This window comes from Lissotriton vulgaris, chromosome 5, assembly GCF_964263255.1.
Source record: "Lissotriton vulgaris chromosome 5, aLisVul1.2, whole genome shotgun sequence".
Classification (NCBI taxonomy): domain Eukaryota; kingdom Metazoa; phylum Chordata; class Amphibia; order Caudata; family Salamandridae; genus Lissotriton; species Lissotriton vulgaris.
This window is the reverse complement of record NC_141693.1, coordinates 1509873840-1509900531: the sequence shown is the minus strand read 5'-3', so window position 1 is coordinate 1509900531 and position 26692 is coordinate 1509873840. Positions and strand designations below refer to the sequence as shown.

The following is a 26692-nucleotide window of genomic DNA, read 5'->3' as shown; positions in this document are numbered from 1 at the left end:
GAATAAGCCAATACACATTGTGGTGTAAATATACAGCAATTCTCTAGATTCCAGTCCATAGAAATTGTCTTCCACGGGCATCTATAGACAATAATATTTTTTTCAAATCTTGTATTTTCAGTGATATAACCACAGAAGGCCCTGATTTTATATTAAGAACAGAGCTTTGGACTATGCCATTACCCACTGAAAGGCAATATTTCTCTCCATGTGTACCCATACCTTGTGTGTCACGCAGGTTGGTGCATACTTTCCCTCCATGTTAAAGAACAGTAGATGTTTCAGCACCCAGGCTAATATGCTACATAGCTAAATACATATAAGGTCCCAAAGGCGAGACCGATTGCATTACAAATGCTTGTTCATCTGTGTATGCACATTGAATTAAAGTTCATTTTGTATGAGTCCTCCAATAATCTAATAACAAACTTTGTGTGTTTCTGTGTCACTTTCACAGCACTTTACCAGTCTTGAATCAGAGCGACGTCTGGATCAAGGCAGGGGGAGGCGGATGGGGGTTAGAGAGTGGGAAGTGCCTGTTGGAAGGCTAGGCCTACCCTTGGAGGTGCATGGTTTATTATGCAGTTGAGACGCAATTAAGTTTTGTGTACCTATTCTAAGCCCCGTCCACCCCTCGTTGTTAACGGTGGTTACTCCCAGGGCTCCTAATTACAATATGGTGGCAGAACCACTGTATTATTTGTAAAAGATGTTCTTACAGGAGATGCAGCTCACTGAAGCAAGAAAATACCTGCTTTTGCCGCTTTTGGAAGAATGACATCAGGACCAAGGCAGGGAGAGGAATTAGGGAGGTGGATTGGGTTTAGAGAGTGGGAGGTGTCTTTTAGAGGAGGCTGGGCCTACCTGGGGGGGGGCCTGGCTTATCAAGCATAAGACCAGCAAATATAGCTGGCAAGAACGATGCACCATCAGCCTTATGCAAGAGTCTGGGCACTGCTAAACTGTGTGGTCTCAGAAAGTGACACCCCCTCCACCTCCTCCCACCTCATGGGACGGAGCACTACGAGGAGTGGGAGGGGCTGCAATGCCTCTTCCTTCTTATGAAGAAAACTTCAACTGACACAAACCCCTTGAAAGGAAGCCCAAAACAAACCAATATCATACTCAAAAAAGCCCAACTGACGATGCGCATTAAAAAGTGCAAAAAAGCTTGAAAAGACACACACAAACGAATGGGAGGCTGAGGGGGAGGTGTGGGGGCAGCACTAACACAACTGTTTCATAAAGAGAAGGTGGGAGGGAAAAATGCTATAATAAAATGTAAAAAGAACCATTGAGGGACAGAATACAGAACAATTTTGTACATTCACCCCAGTACATAGAGCTGGGCCTAAATCCATAGTTCTTTTTGCTCCCCATGCCATTCCAGTTTGAACAAAGCCTATGCAAATCAGTCTTGACCCTGCACCCAATGGGAACAGCCCAGCCCAAACTGCCAGGCCAGGTCCTTCCTGGACTATAAACAAGCATCCTAGGACCTGTTTCCGGGTTCCACCCCTCATCAGCCAGGATAGCTTATCAGCCAGAATAGCTTGACTCCAGTGACATGGAGAGCATGGGACCTATGTCCTGGCTGATGCCCTCAAAAACTGAAACCCCAAAACCGGTCCTAGGATGCTTGTTTACGGTCCAGGGAGGACTTCACTTGGCAGTTTGGGCTGGACTGTTCCTATGAGGCACAGGATCACGAATGATTTGCATTTGGTCAGGTCTAAACTGGGGTGACATGTTGAACAAAAGAATGATGAATTTAACCAAGATCTCTTGACTGGGGGTGAATGTTTTGATTTGTTCTGCATTCCATCCATCAATTTGTGTCTTCTGGTTTCTCGCCCTAAGTGCGCAGGGTATGCCCAGATATGGGCCCCGGCCTCACTGTGCCACTGGATTCCAGCTATCCTGGCTGATGAGGAGTGAAACCCTGAAACCGGTCCTAGAATGCTAGTTTCCAGTCCAGGGAGGACCTGGCTTGGCAGTTCAGGCTGGACTGTTCCAATGAGGCACAGGGTCAAGACTGATTCGCATATGGCCAGGTCTAAACTGTGGTGGCATGGTGAGAAAAAGAATGATGGATTTAACCAAAATCTCTTGACTGGGGTGGATGTTTTGATTTGTTCTTCATTCCATCCATCAATTCTGTGTCTTCCGGTTTCTTACCCTAAGTACGCCAGGTATGCCCAGATGTGGGCCCCGGGCTCACTGTGCCACTGGATTCAAGCTATCCTGGCTGATGAGGGGTGAAACCCTGAAACCGGTCCTAGGATGCTTGTTTCCAGTCCAGGGTGGACCTGGCTTGGCAGTTCGGGCTGGATTGTTCTAATGAGGCACAGGGTCAAGACTGATTTGCATATGGCTACGTCTAAACTGGGATGGCATAGTGAGCAAAAGAATGATGGATTTAAGCGAGACCTCTTGACGGGGGTGAATGTTTTGATTTGTTCTGCATACCGTCCATCAATTGTGTGTCTTTTGCTTTCTCGCCCAAAGTGTGTCAGGTATGCCCAGACATGGGTCCCGGGCTCACTGTGCCACTGGATTCCAGCTATCCTGGCTGAAACCGGTACTAGGATGCTTGTTTACGGTTCAGGAAAGACTTCACTTGGCAGTTTGGGCTGGACTGTTCCTATGAGGCACAGGGTCAAGACTGATTTGCATTTGGCCAGGTCTAAACTGGGGTGGCATGGTGAGCAAAAGAATGATGGATTTAACCAAGATCTCTTGACTGGGGGCGAATATTTTGATTTGTTCTGCATTCCATCCATCAATTTTTGTCTTCTGCTTTCTCGTTCTAAGTGTGCTAGGTATGCCCAGACGTGTGCACCGGCCTCACTGTGCCACTGGATTCAAGCTATCCTGTCTGAAGAGGGGTGAAACCCTGAAACTGGTCCTAGGATGCTTGTTTCTGGTCCAGGGAGGGTCTTGGCAGTTCGGGTTGGACTGTTCCAATGAAGCACAGGGTCAAGACTGATTTGCATTTGGCCAGGTCTAAACTGTGGTGGCATGGTGAGCAAAAGAATGATGGATTTAACCAAGATCTCTTGACTGGGGGTGAATATTTTGATTTGTTCTGCATTCCATCCATCAATTTATGTCTTCTGCTTTTTCGCCCTAAGTGCGCCGGGTATGCCCAGACGTGGGCCCATGCCTCACTGGGCCACTTGATTCAAGCTATTCTGGCTGAAGAGGGGTGAAACCCTGAAACTGGTCCTAGGATCCTTGTTTCCGGTCCAGGGAGGACCTGTCTTGGCAGTTCGGGCTGGACTGTTCCAATGAGGCACAGGGTCAAGACTGATTTGCTTAAGGCCAGGTCTAAACTGGGGTGGCATGGTGAGCAAAAGAGTTATGGATTTAACCCAAATCTCTTGACTGGGGGTAAATGTTTTGATTTGTTCTGCATTCCGTGCATCAATCGTGTGTCTTTTGCTTTCTCGCCCTTATAGTAAAATGTGAGCAGCTATGGCACTAAAGTTGAACACAGGCAGACAGTAACAAAGTAGAAAACTAAGAACCAAGTAGTCCCCCAAAGAACAGATAAGGAACCTTATCATTATAAGACAGTTCTTAGTCTCTGCTGCGTCGGAGGAACTGAAAAGATTTTTAAAGGACAGTGAAACAAACAAATCAAAAGCAAGAGGATGGCTGTAAACACACAAGATAATTTACAACAGGTCTCGAATGCTCAACCTAAAAAGTAGTAGTGGTAAAAAGAAAAAACAAGTCCTTTCCTGTCTGCACCTAGGATCTGGAAAAACATCCCCATATCCATCATGACTGCAACATTGCTCATCTAATTTAGGAAACAGCTGAAGACTCACCTGTTTAAAGAACACTACATCATAACGCTTTAACCGCCTAGAACCCAATCCTATTACTTGTTGACATTATGCTTGTCTTTGACTTTGTACAGAGCTCCACTGCCTTTTGGCTAGGTTTGCTTTATAGAAATACCATTTATAGATATATAAACAATTATGGGGTACAGTGGCAGCTGTAGTAGTGTGTAGAAGAAAGGTTGGCACTGGGTGCCTCTCACTTCTCAGGAACAGGAGTCATTGGTTCCATGTCCCTGTCCTTCTAGGTTAGAATTAGCGGTGATCCATAAAGTCCTGTATGTTTGGCATACTGGTCCTGTCAGATGTCCTTATTCGTAAGACTGGACCAACTATTCTAAGAATCCCATTTCCTCCCAGCCTATCCAAGATATTCCAGATCCTCCCATTCTGCTTAGCGTGGGGAGAATGAATTGGGGTCTGCATTTTGGGTCCTGGCATAGTAAATATTTGATGATCACATTTATTTGCATATCTCCCAGCAGTTTTCCAGGTTGCTGAAGGCACAGACCTGCAGGGTGGAGAGCTGTACTCCTGTCAATAGAAAATTCTGGGTACCTTACTCCATTTTCAACATGAGAAGCTGTTGGCCCACATCAGGACAAGGTGCCCACATGTAGATGGGAGGTCATTTCCCACCATTTTGCTGACTGATACTCGACTGGTGTCCAACTGACAGTAGATACAGTACAATTGTGTGTTGTCTTATGTCATGTTATTGTGTATTTGTCAAGCGCAATATCACCCACAGGAATATCCCAGCGCAGTGCAGGGATGGGAGCCTGGCCACAAGGGTGTGGGGGGATAGACAAAGAGCCAGGTCTTTGCCTTCTTGCAGGATTCGAGAAGGATAGAAGAGGCTCTGATGTGGAGCGGGAGGGCATTCGTGCTTTAAGAGTAACGAGTGCACAAACTGTACAAATCAGTAATTTCGCCTGTTTGCGAGTGCAAGATATCCTTTCAAGATGTATGAAAGGCTTTGTAGTCACAATTTTAGGTAATTGCAAAAATACTGATTACCTCCAATTGAGAATAAAAATAGGGAATCACAATTTGTGATTTCCTTAGCACATGTACCAAGCATTTCCTAAATGCAAACTGTGAATTTAGGAAAATGCTATTCCCAGCTACTTCAAGTTGATGGTAACCATGTGCAAATGTTAAAAAACTGCACAAAAATGCATTTTTCAAAGGGCCATGTAGCGCACACATATACCAAGGGTATGTTTGGGCTGTACATGTGCACAATTCTTTTTTCGGGTGCTTCAGAGGGGCCTTAGGCACCCAGGCACCCTTGGCTTTGCATTACCTAATTTGCGATTACTAATTAGGTGATCGCAAATTAACTAATGCAAAACCATTTGCACCTATGGCCCTTTAGGCCCATTGGAACAAATGGAGCAGTATTATCTAATAGCGATTACATATTTACCGAATCACTATTTGGTAATATTAAGGAATCGCTAAATCTTTGCCAACTCCTTCCCTACATAGCTTTTTGCAAATACCAAATATAAATTCGGTAAAAATCGCATTCTGCTAATCGCATAATGATTTTTTGATACATGTGGCCCCTGGTGCTGAACTGGAGCTGCAGTTGGTGCTGAGTTTACTGCTTAAAAGGTGCTGTAAGAAACACGATGCAAAAAGAAACAGGAGACACAGTTGTTGATGTTGGATGCTGGTTGCAAGGTGATCCCTCTAGATGCAATGTTGAGTGTAGGGGCCAGTTGACGGATTGGCGACTAACAAGCTATGGCAGCACTAAGCCCAGTTAAAAGGTATGGGCACTTCACAGGGTCCGGTGGAGTGAGGTAGCATTCTGAAACTTCAGAACAGGCAAGACTGCAACTCACACAATGCACTGGACCATCTGGTTGTCATCAATCCCTCGGCGGGCCCGATGGCCAGTGATTCTTAAGATCCTGTAAGTGTTTTTACCTGCAGTGTGCAAGGGACTAGTGCCACTAGTCCAGGGGAGTCTGAGGGTGCTTCTGGCTTCCAAAGCAGTCCCTTAGCAGGGGTTGCCAAGTTGGAGCCAAGGACGAAGATCGTTCTCACAATTCTAAGTCTGTTACCACAGGGACAGATTATCCCTCTTTAGCTTTGGCTGGTAAGATAAGTTCTGTTGTGATCGACACAGATTTCTTCTTGATTCTTCTTCCATGCAGGTCGATCAGATCTGAGGTTCTGATGTCAGGGTAGTCCCTAAAATCCTAGATTTAGGGGAGTTAGGGATGTGGAGGGTTGTATGATGGAACCACAAATGAGTTTACCACGCATGCCAGTTACACACAGACTGGACCACGGACTTCGTAACCACGGATATACCTTTACCACACATGCCTTTACAACGAATAATGCGTTGTTAAGGCATATATGGTAAACACACATCTGTGGTTAAGACTTCACAGATACGTCTTAACCCCCCAACCATAAGCACGGCCTGAATTCTTAAACTTCCCCACTCCCCTCCCCCCCAGCCCTAGAAACTTTTCCAACACACCCTCCAGCCCTGAAAACCTCCGCAATACACCCCCAGCCCAGAAAACAACCCGACCCACCAGCCCAGAAAACTACCCGAACCACCCCCAGCCCAGAAAACTACCCCGATCAACCCCTAGCCCAGAAAACATTCCAGGCCGAAACCCCCCCAGCCCACAAAACAACACTGATCCCGCCCCAGCCCACAAAAGTACCCCGACCAAGACCCTCTTTAAATAACAAAACCCCAGCTCCACTTTAAAAAAAAAACAGACACACCCTCAGCCCACATAACAACCCTTGATCCCCCCAGCCCGACTTAAAATAACCCAGACCCACCCCCAGCCCACAAAACATCCTGAACCCCCGAGCCCACCAAAGTACCCCAACCCACTCCCAGCCCCACTTACCTCACCATGATCTCTTCCTGTTTCTGTCTGTCTGCAAGCCCTGCTGCGCATATGCCTTAACCATGTTGCCTCTCACCCTATATTTGGATCAATCCGCCAAAAAGACATACTCTCCACTTTCCTCTGACAATTTCAAACCCCCTTGAGCTTCTGTACACCTGCTTGCAGTTTATGGTGTTTTCAATTTCACTAATGCAGTCTTTAATCTTTCTTCATGTTTTTTCTAAGGTTCTTTTTTAGGTATTTGCTGAACACTGTGTATTTACTGTACTTTATTGCCAATATTCATTGTGTTTATTTTTATTCATTATTATATGATATTAGCATGGGTTTTATTTCCCTCCCTTCCCTTTCCCCCCACCCCCCCACCCTAACAAAAAAAAACTTAAAAATGTTTTGCTTTTTCATTGTGCCACCGGCTACTTCTGTTTGGTTTCTCCTGACGTTTAACTTTTTTCTTGTTATTTGCTGATGTCACCTTATTGTAATATCTATTTTTACCTTAATAAAGCTTTCAAACATAAAAAAAAAAGCATACGCCTGGTTAAGGCATGCGTAGTTCAGCTTTCGTTGTAAAGGCTGTTCGTTGTTCAGCCTTCGTGGTAAAGGCTGTTTTCCATGTTAGAGACTAGTAACCAGTGGGCAGCTAGCTCCTGCAGCTAATCTGCCCCTGAGGTGACCACATCCGGTTGGGTGGGTCACCTTTTCAACCAGGACCCTCTATTCTGCCACTCCTAAACATGGTAAAAAAACTAATTTGGTCTACAGAGCGTGCTGCTCACTCTGAAGGTGTTGTCGGCCTTCTGGTTTTGTACACTACCATGCATAGCTAATCTCCCACCTGTCCCCAAACAAATGTGCCTGGGGCGGGAGGGTGTGCTGTTTCCTTCTCTGGGAGTCAGCCCTGGTGCATATCAGAGGCAGTGCCGCCTCTAAAGCTCACTGCCTTGATGTGCCCATTCACTAGTCTTCATGGGAGGAGGGAGGTGCAACCTTCTTCCTGCTCTTGGCTTGATTCCTGATTCTGGGAGTGTTTACACTGCCTAGCAGGAGTTCATAATCCTTCCCTGGCATCAGTAGGTGAAGGAACGTGTGAGATTGCCAGCCAAAGCATAGGACAACAGGAGTAACCAGGTGGGCACTATCTAAGGTTTCCACCTGTGAGCAAGCCACATCTCCCTTGACACAAGAATCGTGTCAGGGGTTAGAAGGCATGTTGTTTGATACCGAACATGACATATTTTGCCATTATGATAATAGAAGTTGTGACCTCGAGTATGCCCGGGTGCCAGCCGATGTAATCCTATGGGACAGCTAACACTTACAGTGGATTCCAATGGGAAATGCCACTATAAGGCATGCACTTATATGTCCTCACCCTTAATATATTGCACCCTGCCTCCTGGGCCCAGAAGGCCTTCCTTAGCGGTGTCTGACATATATAAAAAGCAGCGTGGGTGACTGTGCCACACATGGCGAGGACACAATGGAGCTCAAGACGTTTGCACTGCTCTAGAAGTCTGCAATGGCAGGCCCATTGTCAGTAGTTAGTGTGGGTCACTCAGAGTGGCACAAGAATGTGTTTCAGCCCAAGGAATCCCTTTACAACCAATGCCCTTGGTACAACTTGCAAATTATTCTAGGGACTTATAAACAGGTAAAGTATTTGCTAATTTGGGATTACCGAAATGAACATAACAGTTTTAGAGAGCACAAGCACTGGGGTCTGGGCAGCAGACTCTTGTGCACTATCAGAGTCATAACCATCAGCATTTGGAGAAATAAGTGGGAGTGACCACACAGAAAGACGCACTCTCCTATAGTTATGCCTTCCACCAGGGAGGTGAGGGAGTACTATTCTATCCTCCCCTTCGGGATATCACTTGAGAGCTATGACAGTGAGCTGGTTTGTGCTGAACCAACACTGGTGAGGGCAGTTATGGGTCTGCCATGTACTGTAGGGAAATTTGCACAGAGAATACTTTGCTTCCTGGTAGGTGGTGCACCCATAGACCTGAGCGGCTAGGCTTTGGGTGTTGGTATATCACCATTTGCCTCCCATTACCAGTTGAGGTAGTGACTGAGGTTTGTTTCTCTTCCTTGTATTATACAACCAGCAGATTTTCACAGTTTTACCCAGTACGTGTGCATGGCTGCATGGGCCCTAGTATGCACTTAACAGCTGTAGTGCGCTCTGTGCTTATCTCTGAAACTGGGTTGAAAGGACTGGGAATTTTATGGATATTACATTCGTATTATCCCTGTAATCTTCATTATTTTCCGTTCCCATTCCAGTCCTTCAACCTACCTTCATGCCTGAGGGTGCATCAGTACCTAATTCGAGACTGAACTTGATGTTCATACAGCATGTTTCACGACACATGGCTTCCTCGGTAGGACGCTCTGGGTATTGTGAGAGGGGCTCCAGAGGGAAGGACTGGGGGAGGGGCCTCCCAAGGACAGGACGCTCCCTCCATTGTGGGAGGGGCCTCCCAAAGATAGATAGCCTTTCACTGGTATACAGCTGGCAGGTGAGTAGATGGAACAAAAAATGCTTTAGAGGTGCCCCAGTACACCACAAAAAAACAGACAATGAACTCATCCAGTGAGATACAAATTCTTTGGGTGCAGAATGGTTCCAATGCAGGAATCTTCTCTCTAGACCACACTCGCTTTATCCTCCCTTCTCAACATCAGACGTATGACATTTAGGGAAGACCTCAACAAATGAACTTTGGATCAAACTGAAGGTGTGAAGGGCAATAGTATATGAACCTTTAATGCATCCATTTTCACCTGTGTAACCTCCCTTCCCTCCCTAGTAAAGCACTTTGACGCGGCCACCCGACATCTCAATACAGCAAAGAAAAAAATATATAAATACTGTAAAACTCTGCTGGGCATCAGTCTTGTGGTGGCATTCAGCACGAGAAGAAAGAAGAATTGGAAACATGTAATGGTTGGAAAAGCGTCTAGAGTGATTGTGCCACTTCAGATCAAACATTCTAGATCAAAATAGTCTAAAAGTTCTAGATCACCTTCCTTGGAGTTTAAAGACAATGTATATTTCATGTTTAAAGATTCTAGGAACGGATCAGCTATCAAACCATGCACCTTGAGCTCAAAACTTCTATATCCCTACATTGTAAACCTACTAGAGCAACCTCTTTGGAGTTTAAAGATGCTCTATTAGCAGAGATTAAACTTCTAGAACTTTTGTCTTAAGAAATGTCTTTAACCTCAGAGATCAACGGTACTATTGCTAGATGTCAAAGTTTTTCTAACTCTGGGATTTATCCTAAGAGGTCTAAACTTCTAGACGTATTGAATTCAAAGTTCTTTATGCAATGTCTTTAGAGTTTAAATGTAGTGTATCCAGAGAAGGGAGGCCTTTAAAACAAGTATCCGCACTGGTCAAATGCTCCCGATTCCTGGATGGGAATAGGAGTGATGGTCGGCCAATGGGGGAGATGGGAAGGGGCGGGATGATGTGCTAGTGGAGAGAAATGGGTACGTTGGCCGCCTGTTGCGTTGCTATTGGCCTACAAACAATGATGGAGAAAAGAATTAGCTACAAGAAGCATGAGCCCTTAGGATTGGCCATTTAAAGTGAACTGGACTCACCTTCGGAAATGCGCAGGACTATTTTCTTCTTTATCTCAACCTTGTTCGTGCGAGAGTTATACACCCCGCACCAGTACACTCCCGCATCCAGCTCTTCTAGCTTCTGAACCGTGACAGATATCTGTCGTGTTCTTTTGTTATCACTAATATGGGTCCTTCCGAATGTGGCGTTCACTAGTGTCTCGTCACTCCATCGTGTTATGACAACAGGATCACAAACACGTGGCCATGTCTCTCTGCACCATGTTTTCTGGTCATCCTTATCATCGTCTTCGTAGTCGCAGCGCACAGTCACACTTTCTCCAGGGCCGCGTTGTTCAACCTCTGAGCGCTGACCTGAAAAAGAACAAACGGATTGATCATGTGACCCGCCAGAAGACAATGTATCTGCGCCACTTGTTGGGGAGTTATTAATCAACGTGACATTGACTTATTTACATAAATATTGTGAAGGTGCTCAAACACGACGTTGAATGATGGCGCAGAGGACGTGCAGTACAGAGGGCCCTGGGTCAGGGTATCCCTGAAGGCGACGCCAGGACTTCCAGTCAAGCCTCCCCCTGAGGAGGAGGAGGAGGACACTGGATGGATGGAAAGAAAACGGAAAGAAAACAAGCATTTGCAATGCAATAGGTCTCGCAAGTGTGTGCTATTGGTATTGTAAATGACACATTTTTTAAATATCTGTTGGCTTTGAAAATATATAAATTAATAGCATTGTTATTCACAAAGCCAATAGCTTACACTTTCCTAATGCGAGTCCTATTGGCTAAGGCAATGCTTGTTGATAGCAAGCAAGGACAGTGATGTTGTGGTGCTGAGTGATGATGTGGTTGGGCTGAGTGATGTGGTGGTGCCCCTGAGTGATGTGGTGGTGTTCCCAGAGTGATGTGGTGGTGTTCCCGAGTGATGTGGTGGTGCCCCTGAGTGATGTGGTGGTGTTCCCAGAGTGATGTGGTGGTGTTCCCGAGTGATGTGGTGGTGTCCCCGAGTGATGTGGTGGTGCCCCTGAGTGATGGAGGGTGGAGTTGGAGTTGGAGGGTGGAGTTGGAGTTGGAGGGTGGAGTTGGAGGGTGGAGTTGGAGGGTGGAGTTGGATGGTTGAGTTGGTAGGTGGAGGGTGGAGATGGAGGGTGGAGTTGGAGTTTGAGGGTGGAGGTGGAGGTGGAGGGTGGAGTTGGAGGGTGGAGTTGGAGTTTGAGGGTGGAGTTGGTGGGTGAAGTCGGAGGGTGGTGAAAATATATACATTAATAGCATTGTTATTCACAAAGCCAATAGCTTACACTTTCCTAATGCGAGTCCTATTGGCTAAGGCAATGCTTGTTGATAGCAAGCAAGGACAGTGCTGTTGTGGTGCTGAGTGATGATGTGGTTGGGCTGAGTGATGTGGTGGTGCCCCTGAGTGATGTGGTGGTGTTCCCAGAGTGATGTGGTGGTGTTCCCGAGTGATGTGGTGGTGTCCCCGAGTGCTGTGGTGGTGTCCCCGAGTGATGTGGTGGTGCCCCTGAGTGATGGAGGGTGGAGTTGGAGGGTGAAGTTGGAGGGTGGAGTTGGAGGGTGGAGTTTGAGTTGGAGGGTGGAGTTGGAGGGTGGAGTTGGAGGGTGGTTTTAGAGTTGGAGCATGGAGTTGGAGGGTGGAGTTGGAGGGTGGAGTTGGAGTTGGAGGGTGGAGTTGGAGGGTAGAGTTGGAGGGTAGAGTTGGAGGGTGGAGTTGGAGGGTGGAGTTTGAGGGTGGATTTGGAGAGTGGAGTTGGAGGGTGGAGTTGGAGTTGGAGGGTGGAGTTGGAGTTGGAGGGTGGAGTTGGAGGTTGGAATTGGAGGTTGGAGTTGGAGGGTGGAGTTGGAGGGTGGAGTTGGAGGGTGGAGTTGGAGTTGGAGGGTGGAGTTGGAGGGTTGAGTTGGAGGGTGGAGGGTGGAGTTGGAGGGTGGAGTTGGAGTTTGAGGGTAGATTCGGAGGGTGAAGGGTGGAGTTGGAGGGTGGAGTTGGAGTTGGAGGGTGGAGTTGGAGGTTGAGGGTGGAGTTGGAGGGTGAAGTTGGAGTGTGGAGTTGAAGGTTGGAGTTGGAGGGTGGAGTTGGAGGGTGGAGTTGGAGTTGGAGTTGGAGGGTGGAGTTGGAGGTTGAGGGTGGAGTTGGAGGGTGGAGTTGGAGGGTGGAGTTGGAGGGTGGAGTTGGAGGGTGGAGTTAGAGGGTGGAGTTAGAGGGTGGAGTGTGGAGTTGGAGGGTGGAGTTAGAGTTGGAAGATGGAGTTGGAGGGAGGAGTTGGAGTTGGAGGGTGGAGTTGGAGGAGTTGGAGGGTGGATTTGGAGGGTAGAGTTAGAGGATGGAGTTGGAGGGTGGATTTGGAGGGTGGAGTTGGAGGGTGGAGGGTGGAGTTGCAGGGTGAAGGGTGGAGTTGGTGGGTGGAGTTGGAGGGTGGAGTTGGAGGGTGGAGTTGGAGGGTGGATTTGGTGGGTGGAGTTGGAGTTGGAGGTTGGAGTTGGAATTGGAGGGTGGAGTTGGAGGGTGGAGTTGGAGGGTGGAGTTGGAGTTGGAGGGTAGAGTTGGAGGGTGGAGTTGGGACTCGAAGGGTCCTCGGGGATGGGAAGGGAAGGGAGAGGTTGCCTAAAAGAAGAAAAACGGACAAAATGACTCTGATACTTTAGGTCCACTCCAGTTAAGAACGTTGCTTATTTGTAATTAATTTATCCTTTTCGCATCCAAATATGTAATTGCAGTGCATTTCTATGTAAAGTATTTCCTACAAGGCCAATGATCCAGGGAGCATATTTGTATTTCAAAATATATAGGAGTTTTGTCTTTTCAATGAAAACATGCATACACTTTCTCCACCATGAAGCTCATCGCAACTTATAAACTAATAGCACCCCTACTAAGGCTGTATTTTCAGAATACCAAAACCGCATGTGGAACATAGTTTCCTGACTCAACTGCATTCCTTCCCACTGGCATTGTTTGCCGCGTTTTACAGGCTGGAGGATGGTGTGCGTACTTTGGCCTCAAGCGGCCATTTGTGAATAAGATAAACACATCGCATGGTCGCAGCCCGTGTCCTGATCAAGGACTGAGGGGAGGTGAAAACACACATTAGGTTCTACAGTTTGAAGACTTTGCACTCAAGCAGGTTCATTCTGCTGCATAACATTTCCAGCACGCCGTCTGTGAAAAAAAAGGTTTTAAAGAAGGTCATTGTAGGCTTTTCTCAAACTAACACCTAGTGGGCAGAATATTGCTGGGAAGAAAGTAAGAATAGGACTCTTGTGTCTGGAGCACAAAGGACTTATAGGTTCAGTTAAAAGGGCTAAGAGAGGAGGGCCATTAGAAGTATAAATGGAAGGGGCTGATTGACTGTTAGTTCAAGAGACTCGAAGGGTCCTCGGGGAGGGGAGAGAAGGGAGATGTTGCCTAAAAGAAAAAAAATAAACAAGAACAACGTGCCACTGCTGCAATGAAACAAAGAAAAGGGTACAGGAGCAGAGGGGGGGAGAGGGGATGATGCGCCCTTGTGCGACTGCCCTACTGAAAGAATGGGTGGCAAGCGGGGGTCTTGTGGGGGATGACGGTGTGAGCAAAAGGAGGTTGAGCAAACCCACAAACTGACTTAACATCGTTACAGTTGGTTGATGAACACAGCCTTTCAGTGGTCTTCAGTCTGGGTTGTGGGCATGACGAATGTTGCTTTATTAAACTTCACATTTTCACTCGAAGGTCATTCTCAAGAAACACATAGCCCAGGTCAATGAGCCGGGGGTTTGAGTGGCGCTGAAAAGGCGCTTTGAGGGGTGAGACGTTGCTCTGAATATTTCATTAAATTACTGAAAGAGAATAGAGAAAGACAGACTCAAAATGGAAGAGAGTACGATCACCAGAAAAGAGAAGATAAGGAATGGAAACAGTGAGGGATAGTGATGGAGATGATAAACAGAGCGATGAGAAAAGCACACCTGCAGCCAAACACCATCAGCTCCAGCACACCCACAAACAAACACCATCAGCTCCAGCACATCCACAGCTGGACACCATCAGCTTCAGCACACCCACAACCAAACACCATCAGCTCCAGCACACACTAAAGACAAAACCATCAGCTTCACCATCAGCTCCAGCACACCCATAACCAAACACCATCAGCTTCAGCACACCTACAGCCAAACACCATCAGCTTCAGCACACCCACAGCCAAACAACATCAGCTTCAGCACACCCACAACCAAACACCACCAGCTTCAGCACACCCACAGCCAAACACCATCAGCTCCAGCACACCCACAGCCAGGCATCATCAGCCTCAGCACACCCACAAACAAACACCATCAGCCTCAGCACACCCACAGCCAAACACCATCAGCTCCAGCACACAACCAGACACCATCAGCTCCAGCCAACACCATCAGCTCCAGCACACCCACAACCAGACATCAGCTCCAGCGCACCCGCAGCCAGACACCATCAGCTCCAGCACACCCGCAGCCAGACAGCATCAGCTCCAGCACACCCACAGCCAGACACCATCAGCTCCAGCACACCCACAGCTAGACACCATCAGCTTCAGCACTCCCACAGCCATACACCATCAGCTTCAGCAGACCCACAGCCAAGCACCATCATCCCCAGCACACCCACAGCAAAGCACCATCAACTCCAGCACACCCACAGCCAAGCACCATCATGTCCTGCACACAACCAAACACCATTAGCTCCTGCACACCCGCAACCAGACACCATCAGCTCCAGCACACCCGCAGCCAGACACCATCAGCTGCAGCACATCCGCAGCCAGACACCATCAGCTCTAGCACACCCACAGCCAGACACCATCAGCTCCAGCACACCCACAGCCGGGCACCATCAGCTTCAGCACTCCCACAGCCAGACACCATCAGCTCCAGCACACCCACAGCAAAGCACCATAATGTCCTGCACACCCACAGCCAAACACCATCAGCTCCAGCACACAATCAAAAACACCATCAGCTCCAGCACACAACCAAACACCATCAGCTCCAGCACACCCACAACCAGACATCATCAGCTCCAGCACACCCGCAGCCAGACACCATCAGCTCCAGCACACCCACAGCCATACACCATCAGCTTCAGCACTCCCACAGCCAGACACCATCAGCTTCAGCACACCCACGCACCATCATCCCCAGCATACCCACAGAAAAGCACCATCAACTCCAGCACACCCACAGCGAAGCACCATCATGTCCTGCACACAACCAAACACCATTAGCTCCAGCACACCTGCAACCAGACACCATCAGCTCCAGCACACCCGCAGCCAGACACCATCAGCTCCAGCACATCCGCAGCCAGACACCATCAGCTCTAGCACACCCACAGCCAGACAACATCAGCTCCAGCACACCGACAGCCAGGCGCCATCAGCTTCAGCACTCCCACAGCCAGACACCATCAGCTCCAGCAAACCCGCAGCCAAACACCATCATCCCCAGCACACCCGCAGCCAAACACCATCATCGCCAGCACACCCACAGCTAAGCACCATCATCTCCAGCACACTCACAGCAAAGCACCATCTTCTCCAGCACACCCACAGCAAAGCACCATCATGTCCTGCACACCCACAGCCAAACACCATCAGCTCCAGCACACAATCAAAAACACCATCAGCTCCAGCACACAACTAAACACCATCAGCTCCAGCACACCCACAACCAGACACCATCAGCTCCAGCACACCTGCAGCCAGACACCATCAGCTCCAGCACACACGCAGTCAGACACCATCAGCTTCACACACCCACAGCCAAACACCATCAGCTCCAGCACACCTGCAACCAGACACCATCAGCTCCAGCACACCCGCAGCCAGACACCATCAGTTCCAGCACACCCACAGCCAAATACCATCAGCTCCAGCACACCCACAGCCAGACACCATCAGCTTCAGCACTCCCACAGCCAGACACCATCAGCTTCAGCACACCCGCAGCCAAACACCATCATCCCCAGCACACCCACAGCAAAGCACCATCATCTCCAGCACACCCACAGCAAAGCACCATCAGCTCCAGCACACCTGCAGCCAGACACCATCAGCTCCAGCACACCCATAGCCAGACGCCAACATCTCCAGCACACCCACAGCCAGATACCATCAGCTCCAGCACACCCACAGCCAAGCACCATCATCCCCAGCACAGCCAGACGCCATCAGATTCAGCTCACACACAACCAAAGATCATGGGACTGCCGGCGAGGAAGTGCAAGATAAAACCAAAGGCAACTGCCTTCTCCATCTGTGCACTCATGATTAGGAAAGAGATGAAGACACACACCGTTAAGGAAAACTATATGACGGTGACGTAAGATCGACATTCACTCTCAAACACTGATCATGCTTATCATTACCTTTCAACATGAACGGGCTCCAGGGCCTCTTAACTGGGTTGGCTCTCTACAAATACTACAAACATACGTTTCGGCGGGGTGTTAGCTGTGTGTGTTGTGGTGTCAGAAAGGCTAGATTGTGGAATGGGGTACTAATTAATGATCATTTCCTCTAGATAACACTCTCTCATTTGAACCCTAAGCAAGATGTTTTCAGAGAGGCCAACTTCCAGACTTCCATGTCTTTATATACTAGGCTTGTCCTTCTATTTAGAGGCAAGCGAACATCAGTAGGAGGTTTACACATATAAATTACTCACTTTCATGCCACTGTCTTGGGACGAGAAAACAAGGGCCAGAACTACAGCTCTGAGGTAAAAGGGACAGATAGTAGCTTTGAGTTTAGTTTTCTGACCTGATGCTGTTGAAGGAGGTGTTTTGCACATGCTGGAGCTGCGAGGTGCAATATTAATATGAGACCAGTCGTGAAGCTCAGTAAATGTGCAAACTGGTCCAGTTTGAGTAACATATCTAGGTGTAAGAGTTGTCCAGCCATTTTTGCCTTGAAGTGGAGATTCTCTGGAGTAGAGGAGGAAGAATTCAGTGTATGTCGGTTTCAGTTTTAAAGACACTGAGTACATGCAGTTCAGGATTTAAATGTGGAATCGTTTTGAAAGGTTAAGATAAAGCTTGGGGTCACTAGCAGCCTGTTGGATGTTGGTCCATTTGGGCCGACGGCTCAGTGTAGAGAGAGACTAGAGAAGGCAGTAGCCTTGCTGTACTCCATGCTTTAGAGGTAGGACCTGGAATCAGTGCCAGGAAGGATCAGAACCAGTTCAATACCTGACCCTCTATGGACACATGTTTACCCTGGTAAACAAGACGGAGAGAAGTATCTCATGATCAGTAATTCCAAATGCCGCTTACAGATCAAATGGCTGCAAACTGCATTTGTTTTGGGGTCTCTTACGAGTCTGAAATGATCCATAGGTGATTTGTCCACAGTTATACAGATGCTAGAGCCAGCGACGTAGCTCTAGGAGGAGTATGGCTGGACAAAGGTAGCTGGACCAGGAATCTCCTAAGGCAAAACCAAAACACCAGCACAAGAGGACTCTGGTTCAGCCCTCCTGGAGAAATTCAAAAAGGGAATTGGCTCAGTGTATGGCTCTATTGCATAAACCATAAATTGTTAAATCTAAACTAAAAATGGAGACTGGGATATCCACATCCTCACATTTGCATTTTAGACTAGGCAGACCAGTGCCAAACAAAAACAAGTAAGAACTCAACAAATCTTTCACATGTCTGTAGAACATGGGTACTCACAAACATTTTCCCGGGGACCAAAAAGTTTGGTCTTTGGTGTGACCGAGGGCCCCACTGATGCCGGAGGGGGAAGGCATAGCGTGGGTGTATGGGAAGTATAGCATGTACATCTAGTGGCTGAACTGAATTCCACAATGTGGAACCCTAAACCTAGGATGAATCCCGGCTTCCCCACTTGACCAAATTGTGTGATACTGGGCTACTGTTTTATTTCAATTTCAATTTCCCTCCTCTTTTTAATTATCTCAAACAAGAAGACCTTGAAATATATGACTTCAGGATGTATGCTATACGAAACCTATTCCTGTGTTTGGCTTTCATCACTAATGGCATTGTTGTCATTCAGGGTGATGGGGGAGCATGAATACCTCTGAATGCACTGCTATAATCTGACTTACTAAGGTGAAATTACGTACACGTTAATGAATACAGTTTTTGAATTTTGTAAAGAATATCATATTTTTACATGTTTGTGGTCCTTAAAAATGAAGTTTTTCTAAAGTTAAGGGCTGTGTTGCTTCCTTTTCTTAATTACAATTAACCTTTAACCCCTTGGGCGCGGCCGCGATTCTGCGCCTGTGTGGCACTTTTAATGAGTGGGCGGGTTCATGATGGCCCCCAGCCGTCATCAGCACACGAGCACCGTGATGAATGACGGCTGGGGGCCGTCATCAGCCTGGAAGGGGTTAAATAAGTGCATGATGTTGATTTAATTTTTTTATTGTTAGTTCTGAGTCGAGTAAACAGCAGCCCAGTGCTGCTGTTTCCCAGGGGGCCGCATGTAAAGGTCAGGATGGCCGCATGCGGCCCCAGGGCCGTACTTTGGGGGATATTCTCAAGAACGCGTGATAATTATCGCAATATTAGCTTAACGCAACTCTTCACATTGCAGTCTATTGCCGGAAAATAATGCTGTGGTAACATTGTATTCTCAACACGGCGGTACCATGCAATAGTCTCATGATAACGCATCAAATGACCGCGTTAACATTAACGCAACGCCTAAAAAATGCAAAACACAAACGTAAAAAAGCGGCAATGTCCCAAACCGCGATACAAAAATTAGCGATAACCAGCGACAGGCCTGCAATTCCCTGCGTAATGCGGGAAAATGCACAATAAAAGCAGAGAAAACAAACTGTGAGATGACAATGTACGAGTACAACCACACATCCGTGATGTAGTACAAGTGTTGACTGTCCCGCATCAATAGGCATCTCCTCACAAACAGTCACAATGTACATTGTCATGCCGTCTGTATGTAAACTTTGTCAATGCGTAAACATACATGGAACACACTGTGAAACTGCATCTCCCCTTTACTTTGCAGAGAGACAATCAACACCTCAGTAAGCAGCTATTTGGTCAGTCAGGCAGGCAAAAATCTGAAAATTAGCAAAATCAGCAACTTTTAAAAATAGTTTTGTGTTTTTTAAAGGGGAATTTGGGGGGACTGTTTATATTGATACCTTGTGTGCGGGTGTTGGCAAAACTCTCCGGTCCACCGCAGAAGCTGCAGCAGAGCTAGTGTGTGGAGAGAGTTTGCGGGCGAGCAGTGGCACATTCAGGCAGCGGCGGCGGCCATATTGGAGCTGAGATGATCCTAGGCTGGGGGCTATAAAATAGGCCACAGAACGCGGGCGCGCTGCAACAGTAAGCAGCTATTTGGTCAGTCAGGCAGGCAAAAATCGGAAAATTAACAAAATCTGCAACTTTTAAAAATAGTTTTGTGTTTTTTAAAAGGGGAATTTGGGGGGACTGTTTATATTGATACCTTGTGTGAGGGTGTTGGCAAAACTCTACGGTCCACCGCGGCAGCTGCAGCAATGCCGTTCGTGTGGAGAGAGTTTGCGGGTGAGCAAAGGCACATTCAGCCAGCGGCGGCGGCCATATTGGAGCTGGGACAATCCTAGGCTGGGGCTATAAAATAGGCCACAGAACGCGGGAGCGCAGCGGATTCGCACAGAGGGTGCACCGAAGGCGCTCCAAAGGCAAGCCCGTCTGCGCCCGTCCACGCCTGGACGCTGCCGGCTGCCAGGAAATGCTGCCCGTGTTCAAAGACAGGAAGACTCCAGTCTCCTACACCAGAGAACAACTTTTGGGATTAAGGCAAGGATGTAGGTTAAGGAGCCTACAGACAGTAGAGGTCAGGGGTGGGAGGAGAGGGAACAGGAGGGGCCGGAATTTCAGGGAAAGCCTGTAACCCATACACCCTTAGTCTTCCAGTCATTGAGGGAGGGAGGCTCCCCTTTGCCAGACAAGCACTTAGGTAGAGGAATGTTTCGGGGTTATATGCGAATGGTAGATCAGTCTCCAAACATGTGGGAGAACTATGGGACCTTCTGGAAGAAGGGCAGCCCGACCTATGTCTTCTCACAGAGACTTGGTTTCATGACCACTCCTCCCCTGTGTTAGCAGTGGCATTCCCTGAAGAATATGTGGTCACTAGACTGGACAGAGCGGGCAAACAGGGAGGTGGGGTAGCAGTAGCTACGAGGACGCCTCATCATATCAAGGTGATAGACTCAGTGTTCACATCTTTCATGGAGTTACTAGTGTTTCAGCTAGACTCTCTTAAAGACATCAGATGGATGGGGGCAATAGTTTACCATCCCTCGGGGGAAAGCAAACAATTGTCCTGTGCCTCCCTTCTGTAAACCCTCGCTCCTTACATTTTACAGTCAGATTATTTTACATTAATGGGGAACTTCAATCATCAACTGGAAGATCCCTCAAATATAGAAGCAAGGGCCCTTCTCTCAGCAATGGAATCATTGGGGTTACAATCTAGAGTACATGATCCGACGCACCGGGCACCGCACACCCTGGACTCTATCTTTACTAATGTCCCCGGCCTGTTAGTAGATACACCCCAGAAGTTAACATGGTCCGACCACTGGGCCTTAAGGTTCTCCTTTACACATCCAGAAAGGGTAATGAAGAAACGGGATAGGAAGGGCATGCGGAGGGCTTGGAGGAAAGTTACTCCTGAGGCATTTAGGGGGCCTTCATAGCCCCGCCGCCAGAGGACAAGGACAGCAATAGAGCTTTGGAGATGTGGGAAGGGGCGGTGGTAAAAGCCTTGGATAGTATTGCGCCGCTAAAAACGGTGAAACTAAAGGAAAAGCGAGCACCTGCTCCATGGTACTCGGTGGAGTTGAAGGAGGAGAAAGCTCAGTGTAGAGGGCGGGAAAGAAAATGGAGAAGAACGAAATGTGCAGTGGACAAGTAGGCATATAACGAGGCGCACTGAGCTTATTTGGGCCATTGTAAATCCGCTAAAAGAGAACATTTGAGCAGGAGGATTGGGGAAGCGAATAACTCCTCTAAGGAACTGTTTGCAATATTAAACGAATTTAGGAACCCTTCTGTAAGCAGTTCAATGGTCCCACATACGCAAGATCTATGTGATAAGGTGGCCACCCACTTCAGAGAAACGATAGATATTCTCTATAATTCTCTTGGGGGAGGAAAGAGCATAATGCCACCCAATCCAAGGGTGAGGATCTCGTCTCTACCTAAGCTGGACTCCTTTTCCACTAATACTACGGAGCAAATAAGAGTAGCCCTGGAAGCAATCAAGTCAGGAGCAGAATCAGATTGTGCCCCTCCTTTTGTTATGGCAGCCTTGGCCGCTACCTTGGCTCCTTCATTGAGGGATGTTTGTAATATTTCCCTATCTACAGCCATCTTCTCAGATAAGTGGAAGTACGCTCTGGTGAGACCGCTCTTAAAAAAGCTATCAGCTAACCCCTTGGAAATGAAGAACTACAGGCCAATATCCCTGTTGCCATGTGGGGCTAAGGTGATGGAAAAGTTGATCAACCAACAATTAATAAGCTACCTGGAGCAGATCCCGCCCAACCGGGCTTCCGAGCCGGACACAGTACGGAGGCCGCCCTGATGGAAGTGACGGATATAATCGGAATGTCCCTGGATAAAGGGACGCCTACTATGTGGGTTCTATTAGATCTCATGGCGGTTTTTGACACCATCTCCCATTCCACCCTGCTTTGCAGATTACAGGAAATTGGTGTTGAGGGGCAAGCTCTGGCATGGTTGGAAAGCTTTTTGCTAAAGAGATCTCAGCAGATCAAACTGGAGCCATTTTTTTCAGCAACCAACCTAGTGGACAAGGGGGTCCCGCAGGGTTCTATTCTAAGCCCAACGTTGTTCAAAATGTATGTGGCTCCGTTGTCTGCAATTATAAGGGCGTCTGGATTCGAGATGATCTCATATGTTGAACATTGCGGCCTGGATGAGGGATAATTTCCTCCAGTTGAACTCTAATAAGACTGAGATCTTCCTGTTTGGAAAGGCGGAGGAACTATGGACTCCGAAGTGGTGGCCGTCGGAACTGGGGGAGGGTCCCCACCCCACTAAGCAGGCCAGGAATCTGGGAATCCTGCTGGACAGCAACCTTTCTTCTGAAGAGCATGTAAAATCACTGTCTAGCTCCTGTTTTGGCATTTTGAAAATGCTAAGAAAAGTCTTTCCTTGGATCCCTGTGGAGGCAAGAATATCTCTCATTCAGGCGTTGATTGTGAGTAGGCTGGTCTATGGAAATTTCCTACTAGTCGGGGAGAGAAGATCTGTTCTCTCTAGGCTCCTGGCACTGCAGAATACTGCAGCCAGAATGGTTTTGAATAAACCGAGACGTACTCCATCTCGTCCTCTGCTGCAGTCTCTGCATTGATTACCTGTGAAGAAGAGAGCAGTCTTTAAACTTTTGATCTTGGTGTTTAAGGCTAGGAAGGGCTTGGGCGCTGCCTACCTAAAAAAGAAGGTAAGAGCATATGTGCCGGGCGTCAACTAAGATCCAGGAACCAAAATCTTTTGGCCTCGTGCAAAATTAAGAAAGTGAGAATGGGCGGGCAGGTTTTCTCTTATCTAGCCCCCTTTCGTTGGAATAGGCTACCGGAATCCCTTCGTGGCTGCACCTCCCTGGCACACTTTTGGACCAACTCACCGTGGATAACGACACCATCCTGGTGAGTTTTGATATTGAGAGCCTGTACACCAGCATCCCCCAAGATGCCACACTGGATGTACTGAAGAGAGCACTAGAAAAGGAAGAGTGGATATCCAGAACCCCTAGGCAATTCATCATGGAGCCTGCCAGGCTGGCTCTCAAAAGAAATTATTTTGAGTTTGAAGATAAGATATTCCTGCAGATATTCCTACATCCATGGGCAGCACTTTTGCGCCGAGCGTAGCTGGGCTGTACGTGTACGATTTTGAGGAGAAATACATCCTCAGTGATACCAATCCCTACAGTTCAAATATTCTATTATGGCGAAGGTACATCGACGATGTGCTGACCATATGGAAAGGCACTGAAGAAACCTTAATTTCCTTCTTTAATTGGATCAACACATGTGACGACCACTTAAGGTTCACCTATGAAAAAGATACGAACACACTGGTCTTCCTAGATGTGACAATTACAAAGGATAACGGAAAACTGACAACCGTCACCCATTACAAACCAACCGCCAAAAACAATCTACTGCGATGCGAAAGCTTTCACCCTAGACCATTACGTGAAAACTTACCCTACGGGCAATTTCTGAGAATCCGCAGAAATTGTAGCAGACTGGAGGACTATAAAAAACAAGCCCAGGATATCAGTCAAAAATTGCGCAACCGGGGTTATCCAGAAAGAATCCTTCAAAAAAGCCAAAAGCGAGCACGAAATCAGCCACGAACAGCCCTACTGGAACACACAAACAAAACAGTAGACGAAATCCCCCTGACTTGTGTTACTACATATAACACCATTTCTAATGATGTTTCCAGAATAATAGGGAAACACTGGAACATCCTTAATACGGGCAACTTGAGATGGGAAAAAACCCTTTTTGCATACAGGAAGGCACGGAGCATCAAAGATGCAGTTGTCAACACAAGGTCTAAGAAGGAGTCCCCATAGAGAGAAACATTAACTAACCTATGGGGTCTACCAAGAGCGACAGGCCACTACAAATGTGGAAGTTGCAGTGTTTGCCCATATACCAAGAACACCAAGACACTACAATTGGAACCAAATAAAGTCTGGACAATCAGGGGGCAGACCAATTGCAACAGCGAAAACGTCATCTACAGACTAACATGTCCCTGTGACCTACACTACGTAGGAATGACGAGCAGGAAAGTAAAACTACGCATTGGAGAACACAGGAGCACCATTAGGTGCAAAAAAAACAATACAAGACTCACTGAACACTTTTTATCCGCAGGCCATACACCTGACGACCTACAATGGACAATTATTGAACAAATCAAACCAGGAGCCAATTTGAATCAACGTCTGTTCGAGAAAGAACAGAGGTGGGTTTATAGACTCTCTACTCACAAGTCCGGTTTGAACTATAACATCCCATGGAATACCGTGATGGGCTAAGCACCTTTCATTCATACTAACCCGATCAGATTATTCTGCCCCTTTTTTCTAAAAACCAGGAAGCTTCACCCAATTTAGACGTGCTACTCCTGTATCAATAACTCAGACAATATGGTGAGACTACCCGATGTGTTTTTCCCTTTTTCTCCCCTTTTTTCCCTCTTTTCGAAACTCATTTATCCAATCTATTTATTTTTGGTTCAGGGCAGGAGTCCGTATGGTACTGTAAAATATCCCTATTCTCCCATGATTGAGAGAAGCTGGCCATCTCTATGGCAACCAATCTAACGGGCATCTTGCTGTAAACAATCAGCGCTCAGGCAGGAAGAACACTTCCTTCTTTCCCCGCTAACGCGCTCTGATTGGCTCACGAAGAACCACGTGACGAGGCCACACCCAACCAGGAAATGCAAACAGTTTACTTTACCGGTATCGCACAGATACTCCGGTCATTCCTCGAGGCACCTCCAGCAGAAACCAAGTAGGTTTTCGGCTTGACGAACAGAAGTTGCAAGTAAGTGCTATCAGGCTGACCTGAGTGCGGGACAAACATTTACCGCACGATCCCACTGGGTTCACTTCACTGCCCGATCTGAGCAGTCCATAACCCGTATTTCGCGTCTGTTTTTTACCAATTACAGGTGATGGACTCTTGCCGTCTTGGAAACGCTGGTGCCCATGAAGCGGTAGTTTCCACCTTGAGCGTAAGCTTATCAAAGTCGCCTTTGTGATCCACCATAGCGACATCACTACCGCTCACAAACAATCCTATGTAGCCGCCCACATCGTAGCACGATAGAGATCACTCTCCCTTACTACGGCCCCCATTTTACACTATATCCCCAGTCGCCAAACCAGTCCGACACCTCTTCTGGCGCTGGTTCCGTACTTCAGGCACAGTTCGGTAAAAATCACTGAAGCACTTGTTGCCTGACCGCAATAGATGGACCCTACTGTTTGATTCTGAAACACTGGCATGACTCCATCTATTGATCTTTCGATTGTGAAAAGACCAGTAACATATGTGTTAAATGTTATTCATTTGTTTTGTCTACCCTGGTATGTGACCCCAACCTCCTTTTGTTTCCCCGTTTACCTTACAGGTTTTTTCCCGAATAAGGAAAAACGCACCTTTTTACACAAGATCGCAATTTGCGTTCTCTAATTTGAACTAGGGCAGGACGCGCCTTAGGGTGTGCGGACCACTCAGTTAAAAAACCACGGTCCTGACGAAAACCAAAGAATCTTTTCAATGGTTGAAACATGTAGACCTAGTAACCAGTAGTTTTTGTAAAATTTCACACCTCACATAGCAGACTTCGCTATTTTTAACGCACTATACTTCTTTAGACACCAAAGCCTACCTAATTAGGCACAGGTGCCACACTGTTTTTATAAAGGTTCAAGCACTCAAGAATAAACACTTGCAGTGAGTAGTTTTGGCCTTTTTTAACACATTTTTGATAGTTATGCACACATAAAAGAAAAAAAGCAACCAGCTCCACTGTAGTCAGGTGTCGCAGCACACCCTGTGGGCACTCGGCCTATGGGGTGGGACCCCGATGATGAAGCATGTCACCAACCAGGTTGGTGAGTGAGGGGTCTTCTATAAGGATATGCATTATCCGACAACGGGTTGGGGCATACTGTGCTAACTTGAGCACTTTACCCTAGACTTAGAGAATTTGTTCTCTGCCGTTTGAGGGGATACTCCTCCTTTGTTTATGTAAATTGTTCCGGGGACCGGGAGTTCCCACCTCACATAGTACTTGTAAAATTTCCCTGACTCTCTCCTTTGATATTAAGATATAGGCAGCGCACAGCTGCGAGAGTTTATACACAATAGATACCACTACACTACACCCGCATAACCTATTGCAAACATGGCCGAAAACCAGGGCCTCTCCTACACCTCAGCCGAGATAGAGGAGATAATGAGTGATCTATCTGTGTTTGCGGATGCAAACATAGCGCAGAGCATTTCCACAACCAAAGATTGGGAGAATCTGACAGAACTTAAGAGGAATAGAATCAGGACTATTCTACATGGGACGATACTCAAGCAATATCTGAGCAATAATATGGCACCAAAGGGGCTATTAGTTTCCAATGCTCCCCGCATCTTTCTTGAAGATGAACTTTTCCGTAAAGACTGGGCAGCCATAGCGTGGCACTGCACGCATGACTGGATAGTGTTGATCTTAAAGACAGCCCTAAGACTCTCTGAAAAAATC

General features: G+C 47.3%; 1 protein-coding gene across 1 annotated transcript in view; it reads right to left on the bottom strand.

Moving 5' to 3' along the window:
• LOC147712879 (CMRF35-like molecule 1) overlaps positions 1-26692 on the bottom strand; it is a 348966-nt gene that overhangs the window by 251654 nt on the left and 70620 nt on the right. Inside the window, exon 2 of the mRNA XM_086923541.1 lies at positions 10370-10705. Coding sequence (XP_086779667.1) covers positions 10370-10705 — 336 coding nt within the window. The remainder of the gene's footprint in view (positions 1-10369; positions 10706-26692) is intronic.